General features: G+C 40.2%; 1 protein-coding gene across 1 annotated transcript; it reads left to right on the plus strand.

Moving 5' to 3' along the window:
• The first annotated feature begins 366 nt into the window (after window positions 1-366).
• Window positions 367-5620, plus strand: LOC148042192 (sulfotransferase 1C2-like). The gene is made up of 7 exons (XM_087703211.1): window positions 367-645; window positions 771-899; window positions 983-1080; window positions 1534-1660; window positions 1941-2035; window positions 2886-3066; window positions 4379-5620. The coding sequence occupies exons 1-7, from the start codon at window positions 498-500 to the stop codon at window positions 4489-4491; spliced, it is 891 nt and encodes a 296-aa protein (XP_087559337.1). The 5' UTR covers window positions 367-497; the 3' UTR covers window positions 4492-5620.
• Window positions 5621-8409: the final 2789 nt, after the last annotated feature.

Here is an 8409-nt window from a genome sequence, read left to right on the forward strand (position 1 = left end):
TATACCGCTTCATAGGGCTTTCAGCCCTCTCTAAGCGGTTTACAGAGAGTCAGCATATTGCCCCCAACAATCTGGGTCTTCATTTTACCCACCTCGGAAGGATGGAAGGCTGAGTCAACCCTGAGCCGGTGAGATTTGAACCGCTGAACTGCTGATCTAGCAGTAGCCTGCAGTGCTGCATTTAACCACTGCGCCACCTTGGCTCTTGTCATGAAGGATTATGTGACACCTCAACAGCTTATTCTGTCTTTCTCATGATAATACCTAAACTACAAAGCATGCTATTGGAGATGAGACTTACAATTTAAGAAAGGACTTAAGATATTTATTTTTCCCAGTCATAAAGAACTGTTTTTAAATTTTAAGATGAAAAAGGAACTGAATTTGACACTGTACATCGTGGCAACTGTGGCACAAGATGCAGAGCCCTGGCAGAGGTGGCCAAGAAGTACAGTAATAATGTTTCTGCTGTATTGTGGGTGGACTTCAAATCAGAGATGGAAAGTTTGGATGCTATCAAACGCCCCAAACTGGTGGAAATTGAAGGAATTCCAATGCTCAGCGAAACATTAGAAAATTGGAATCTAATAAGTGGCTTTCAAGCTCGGCCTGATGACCTTCTTCTCTGCACTTATCCCAAAGCAGGTAAAGAGGAGTTCATGTGAATGATTGGCAGAGCTGTGGGAGAAGGAGAACCAGGAAATGTGGATAGCCATGGCAGCTGGATGAATTCTCTGTTCCGTATAGCTTTTCTCCTTCCTTCCTACTAGGAACCACGTGGATACAGGAAATTGTGGACATGGTCCAGCATAGAGGAGATGCACAGAAATGTGCCCGGGCACCCATTTACGAGCGGAGCCCCTACATAGAACTTTTCCCTCCAAAGCCCATGCCTTCAGGTGAGTCTCTCAGCCACAGAGGGAAAAAAGTAGAATTAAACACTGTACTCTGCAATGTGTGACTGTCTCCTCTGATCTTGCAGGCTTTGAACTGGCAATGGCAATGCCATCCCCGCGAACCCTCAAATCTCATCTCCCAGTTCAACTCCTGCCAACTTCCTTCTGGGAACAAAATTGCAAGGTTAGACTTTTGTGGGGGGGGTGTTATTCAAAGATCTGGAATTCTTTACTCAGTATATCAAATGTTTACTGTAGAGTTTCATTACATAATGCTTTCCCAACCTACAGCAATACACAGTGGGCCTAATTTCTAAATTAATTATTTGATATAAGTGAATTAAATACAGTTAATGAAATAAAAAAATACATAAAAGTCACAGCAGCAATCAAGAAAGAAAAGTTTCAGCAGTCAAGAAGGAAAAGTCTGAAATTTTTACACTAAATTTTGCTTTCCATTGGATCAGATTTAGGTGAGGTTACATCACCTAATCAACTTTGATTAATCTTGAAAAATTAAGCAGAATTTGATTTGATTGCTATGTGGAAGGGGTTTCACCCATGGCCCAGACACAACAAATAGTTCCCATAAGTTGAACTTCCTTCAACTTACGTTCCCTATGTTTTATTTTCACAGATCATTTATGTGGCCAGAAATGCCAAGGACTGTGCTGTTTCCTTCTTCCATTTCCATCGCATGAATAAAATACTTCCAGATCCAGGAAAGTGGGAAGATTTTCTGGAGAATTTCATTGCTGGGAAAGGTAATTAGAAGCTATTTATGTAAAGAACAATGCTTCTTACCTGAATGTTTTAGAGGGGCAGGTGATCCCGATAGCTCTTTCATTAAGTTTCATGATACAGGAGACAAGTGGAACTTTCTGGTTAATAACATACATGGTGAAGATTGAACAAGATCTGCTAAAAAGAGTATAAAAATACAGGAAAATCTGGTGCTAATTTTTTTTTTTAGATTTATAGTTTAGATGTACAGTTTGGTAATATTTAAACTTTTATATTTCTAATTCAAGTTTCTCTTTGCAGTTGGTTATGGCTCATGGTTTGACCATGTTCGTGGTTGGTGGGAGGCTAAAAACCACCATTCAATTTTGTACCTCTTTTATGAAGACATAAAAGAGGTAAGCATCTCTCATACATTTCTATGTACAAACATACTTAAGTGATAATTTCCATTAAAGAGAACCTTAGAACTTCTTACTACTAATGTTCACCAACAAGGTTCACATTTTTTCTATAGTGGTCCTTGATTTAAAACCACAATTGGGATAAGAAATTAATTTACACTATTTAAATCAGAAACATAACCTGACAATATTGAATAGTAAACTTATTAAAAACCACAACCCTAAGCAATAGGAATAAAAATATAGCACAATTTCATGTAAGATTTGGGGGGGGATCACTTAAAAATTATGGTCTGGTTCAAATACAGATATAGTAATCACAACATTATTACACATACACACCAACTATAAAACAGTAGACTTGCATCTGAAGTACAGTATATAAAAATTCACCCCACTGTGTGTGATATCATTGTTTGCAATGCAAAGTTCAAAAAATTGTTTTTATTTTTTATTTTTCAATTGCAATTACTTCCGTAACCCTGGGATTCCGTGCATTTGCAGTTGAAAAGATAGATATAGACTGCTAAGGAGATTTGTATTTCGAAGGAGAAAGGTGCATTTACTTTTTATTAATTGTTTTCCTCACTCTCCTATATCTACTGCTCTGTTGTAGTCTATCACAATAAATAGAAAATCTGAAAATCTTATTGATCGATCAGTGAGAAAACAAGTTACTTTGAGAAAAGCTAAATGAGTAAACTAACTAGAAGCTCCTAATTATGACAACAAAACACGGAGAGGGTGAAGACCACATAAAAACATCTTTTCTCAATGACACTTTCTATATTCTCACAACCTAATTCACGTTATGTCTCGTTCTAATCTTTCTTTTCCTTTCCAGAATCCAGCTCAGGAAATCCAGAAAGTAGCTGAGTTCCTAAATATAGAGCTTTCAGCACCAGTCCTGGATCAGATTGTGCAGCACACTAAATTTGAGAGCATGAAAGAGAACCCAATGGCTAATTATAGCAACATGCCTTCCTCGGTCCTTGACCAGACAGTGTCACCCTTTATGAGAAAAGGTGAGGAGAATAACAAAATTCTAGCTCAGGGGTCAGCAACCTTAAACATTCAAAGAGCCACAAAGGTCCTAACGAAAAGCCTCCTGTTCAATTCTGGAGTCAATCGGAAGTCCAGTTCCCCCACGATAGAGTCTCCTTCTAGCATGGCGTCCTTTTTCCTCTACCCGTCCTAACCAAAAGCTCTAACCCTAACTCTATCAATTGTGGAGCCCACCAATGAAAGGGAGTCGCAGCAAAGGGATGAAAGAGCCACATGCACCTCCAGAGCCGCAGGTTCTAGATACACCTGATGGGAAGGGGGGCATTTGGGATTGTATTAAGCAGTGAGAAAAATAAAAAGGAAATATTATATTGCTGTCCAAAATAATTTCCAAAGTAACTGAAACAAAGGTGACAGTAATAGAATAACGAAGTTGGAGCGGACCTCGGAGGTCTTCTAGTCCAACACCCTGCTTAAGCAGGAGACCCTGTACCATATCAAACAAATGGCTGTCCAGGTTCTTCTTTAAAAAACCTCCAGTGATGGAGCACTCACAACTTCAGAAGATAAGCCATTTCACTGATTAATTGTTCTCACTGTCAGGAAATTTCTCCGTATGTCTAGGTTGGATCACTCATTGATAAGTTTCCAACTTATCCAATGTGGAAAGCAGTGGTGAAATCTAAATTTTTTGCCCACCGTTTCTGTGGGTATGGCTTGGTGGTGGGGGGTCATATGACTGGGTGGGCATGGCCAACTTTTTTTCACTTTTTAAAGTATTTTCCTCACCTATTCGCACAAACCAGGAGCAAAAAAATGCTTTAAACAGCACCGGGAGGGGGAGCTTCCTACGATCATGCGGATCAGCTATTAGCTGTGCGACTGTCAGAAGCTCCACCACCACCACTTTTTACAACATTATTTTTTCCTGCCGGTTCCGGCCGAATAGGCAGGGAAAAGTGCTTTAAAAAGGAGGGTAGAGATGAAGCTTCTGACAATTGTGCGGCTCATACCTTTTTTTTACTACTGGTTCGCAGAACCAGGGACAATTGTCTCTACCAGTTCGACTGAACCGGGCCGAACCGGGAGGATTTCACCCCGGTGGAAAGGCTTCTTAGCAATCAAACAGCTCTGAGAAAGAGTTCTGAAAACTGGGTCAGAATAGCATTTCTCAGCTGGGGCCATGTGAGGATGTGTTGACTTCAATCCTCAGAATCCGCACATCTTAACAAGGCAAAGATTGAGAAGCACTGAGTTTGAAGAAAGAAATCTGGAAATCCAAGTTGTTGAGGATATTTTTTGTCTTTCTCTAAGTATTTTTCTCATCTCTAGGCACCGTTGGGGACTGGAAGGAACACTTCACAGAGGCTCAAAGCCAACAACTAGATGAAATCTGCATCCAAAAACTAGGTGACAGTGGCTTGGAATTCCGCACAGAGCTATAAACAGACTTCACAATGCCTTCAAGCAAAACTTTTTCTCGGAATGATTTCTACTTGATTTAAAAGAAATAATCACAAATTTACATGCAAGGAAGCCATTTTGCGATGGATGGGCTCGCCATTTTATAAGCCTTTCCCTTGGGAAAAAATTCCCAAGAGAAACGTAAAGAGTTAGCCTCCTAATCACTCTCTGTGATGGGGAGATAAAAATGAGTACATTTTATTTGAATAACCTTTGCGTTATGTTTTTCCCCAAAGAGAGAGGCAGACATAATTTGTGGTGAGGGTACATTTTATCCTTACAGGAATTCAGCTTGTAGATTGTGCAAGAAAAAAGAAGAAAAAGAGAACTAAGATGATCAAAAATCTAAATTATAGCCAAACACAGCATAGCCTGCTCTCCTTGCTCTGATCACATCTGTTTTTGGAGAAAATTTGCAGCAAGTGGCCAATATTCAAAAATCTTGCCAATCCAAACTTCTCCCTCTTGGCTATGCTAAGTAGACAGGTAGTCCTCATTTAACAATCACTTGTTCTGCAACTTTTCAAAGTTACTACAGCGCTGAAAGAGTGGTACTTATGACAATCCTCCAAGTTGTGGCTGTCCCACCAATCTTGCGATCATGTGATCCCAGTCTGACTGATTTGAACCTATGACAGTTGCAATGTTCCACAATCACGTGATTGCCATTTTGGAGCTTCCCTGCAGGCCTTCTGCAAGCAAGCAGAGGAAGCTGTCAGACAATGTTGCAGATTACTTTGGGCAAGTTGCCTGCACACTCCAGTATCTGACAGCAGCAATCCCTGGCTAAAGAAGAATTATTGAGAAAGAAGGCAAATGTTATTTGCACTGGTGATAACATTAAGCAAATAAATCAACCATTCCTTCCTTCCCTTTATTTCTAACTTAATCCTTAAAATATTGATCACATTACCTATGGACAATAGATCTAGTCCATCAACATCAAGGCTTATGAATAGCAAAATAAAATAAGAAGGCAACAGAGTGTTATTTACGATTGTGATCCCCACTGATTAAGTAAATTAATCAGCCTTTTCTTCCTTCCCTTCTTCTCAAACTTAATCCTTAAAATGTAGCTCACATCATGCAGAATAAAATAAGATAAATATCTATCTTTTGTGGGATGATCTTTATTTTTAGTCCTGGAGAGCATAATGTAGAGAGTCCCTAATTGTCTGCTAAATGCTTAGAGTAAACTTGTGTTTGGTTCAAGTTCAGAGAAGAAAACCAAATCATCATGGGGTTCAGAACTGACAGCTATAAATTATATCACAATAGCAATATCCATATTAACGTCGTAAGGAAAGTTAAGGCTCCAGGCTAGAAACCAGGAGTTGTGAGCTCTAGTCCCATTTTAGGCATGAAAGTCAGATGGCTGATTTTGAGACAGTCACTCTTTCTCGGTCCACAATGTCCAGCTTCGGCGACAAGTTTGTTGGTCAATTCCTGTCACTACCAATGGGTCAGTTGATCTGGAAAAATTAAGTGGATGCTGCACTTATTTTTTTAAAAATGTAACAGTAACTTTACAATAATTTCCTGGTTTTTTATTACTAGACTAAATGAACGACAACGTTGGTGTACAGACTTTCAGCTCATTTCTTTATTCTTGGGACCAACACAGAATTAACATCCCAACCCACCCTGCATAAATGAGTAGTTACAATCAGGCTGGATACATTGACACTTAAAGCTTGAAAATTAATGTAGAATGTGTAATTCCTTAGCATCAGAGCATGTTAATATAAGGCAACTGGCAGTTGGAACAGAATTCTTTTCAGGAGGGGAGGAGGAGTAGAATGTCTAAACTCCCAGCCCACAATTAGATGAGTCACCTACTGGCCATGCCCACATAAGGCAACTGGAAGTTGGAACACAGAGTTCCTTTCAGGTGGGGAGGGGAGTAGAATGTCTAACTCCTTAGCATCGGCGTGTGTTTATATAATGCTGTATAAGAAACACTGATGATCTGATGGTCATTTTGAAAAATCCTTTCTTAGTAAGCACCTAAAGCCAAAAGGAACATACATGCTGAATTACAAGTTTGTAGGCTTTACAGTTGTGGACATTTCGTGATGAGTGAGTGGTATTTGGCTGATAGATAGATAGATAGATGGATGGATGGATGGATGGATGGATGGATATAGACAGACAGACAGACAGACAGACATGGAAAGGGTGAAAGAGAAGGGCAGTATGAGAAAGAGAGAAAGAAAGAATTATATTTTAATTCCATTTGTCGTACTATCCTCGACCATAGCAGAATTGCAAACTACACAAGCAGAATTGCAAGCTACTCAAGAATCTTAATCTTAGGTAGATTTATAGTATTTGTAAAAAACAAAGCAAAAGACCTTGCCTTCTGATATCATAATGGCATTCACTATTTATAGTGAAATTGAGGTTTAAATTTAGGATAGTTTCTACTGTGAGCATCAAAAGAGATGTCATAGAATTGAAATCAGTCTCTTTTTTGGAAAAAAAACCTCTAAAGGCCAGGTTCTACATGTCCATAGTTTAGTAATAGAATAATATAGTTACAGCTGTGTGCTGTCCCAACAGTATATAGCTAATTTAAGAATTAGAAGCTGTCTCCTTTAAGCAACTATCTCATGGGAAAGGTAACTACCGTATTTTCACCCATATAACCCGCGGGTTATATGCGTTTTTTACATGCACAGCGCCCCCCTGCGGGTTATATGCGTGGGCGGGGTATACGGAAAATATTTTACACGCTCGGAGGCTTGCACAGGCTTCTTTCTCCGTTTCTTCCCCCACCCCGATCTCAGCTGTTTCCTTCTCCTCCGTTCCTTTTCTCTTCCCCAGCTTGCGCAGGCTTCTTTCTCCGTTTCTTCCCCCACCCCGATCTCAGCTGTTTCCTTCTCCTCCATTCCTTTCCTCTTCCCCAGCTTGCGCAGGCTTCTTTCTCCGTTTCTTCCCCCCCCATCTCAGCTGTTTCCCTTCTCTCTTACTCATCGCGGGTTATATGCGTGGGCGGGGTATACGGAAAATATTTTACACGATCCCGAAAACCCGCGGGTTATTCGCGTGGGCGGGTTATTTGCGTGGGCGGGTTATATGGGTGAAAATACGGTACCTTATGGGAAATGTAATCCCATAACATGTGACCACATCTGTGCTCCCAGATTGGGCAGTGGGGTATTTTGCCCGGGAAATTGTTTTATTACTGCGCACTCACTGAATCGCCATCAGCACTATCAGAAGCAGCTTTGCACCAGCAGCATGGGTTAGAGGAATTAATGTCTTTTTACACTACGTGATGGGATAGATCAGGGAAAGTGAGAAGAATCTTAACACTGAACTGTAAGTTTTGCTATTAAGGATTCCTGATAATAAACGTGATCTGAAAGATATTCCCAAGCGTGGAGTTAACTGGCTGCCCAAGCAGAACCTCATTGCCCGGGGCAGAACAGTAAAAAGACATTAAAACTCCTCTTAACCTCCTTTGTCTTCCTCTCTGAGCTCTGAAGTAAAAGACAGTAGAAATCCTTCAACCTCCTCAGAGTGAAAAGGCTTTGAAGTTATTCCCCTCAAGTAAAAAAAAATGTGATGAATGAGAAGCTCTTGAGTAAATAAGACATTGAGGTGGAATCCTAAACTCCGTTTGCATTTAAACTGAAAAAAGCTGCCAGGATTTTCCCGCCCTTTTTGGAGCAAAGAGAAACATCCCGTCATTCAGAAGCTCATGAGTAAATAAGACGTTGAGGTGGAATCCTAAACTCCATTTGCATTTAACTGAGAAAGGCTGCCAGGATTTTCCCGCCCTTTTTTGGAGCAAAGAGAAACATCCCGTTTCAGCAAAAAAGGCAGATTACCTCTTCTGAGGTGAAGGACTTTGTTGCGATTGAGAAAGTGTGTTAAAAGGAAATCAGGATTTG

This window comes from Thamnophis sirtalis, unplaced genomic scaffold (assembly GCF_051295495.1).
Source record: "Thamnophis sirtalis isolate CommonGarterSnake01/CBP01778 unplaced genomic scaffold, rThaSir2_p1.2 scaffold_86, whole genome shotgun sequence".
In the NCBI taxonomy this organism is placed as follows: domain Eukaryota; kingdom Metazoa; phylum Chordata; class Lepidosauria; order Squamata; family Natricidae; genus Thamnophis; species Thamnophis sirtalis.

What these genes read in the sequence shown, in the direction of transcription:
- LOC148042192 (XM_087703211.1), top strand. Translation starts at nt 498, where the DNA reads ATGGAAAGTTTGGATGCTATCAAACGCCCCAAACTGGTGGAAATTGAA. An exon ending in TCTGGGAACAAAATTGCAAG is followed by an intron (nt 1,081 to 1,533) that starts GTTAGACTTTTG and finishes TTATTTTCACAG; the next exon opens with ATCATTTATGTGGCCAGAAA. An exon ending in TTTATGAAGACATAAAAGAG is followed by an intron (nt 2,036 to 2,885) that starts GTAAGCATCTCT and finishes TTTCCTTTCCAG; the next exon opens with AATCCAGCTCAGGAAATCCA.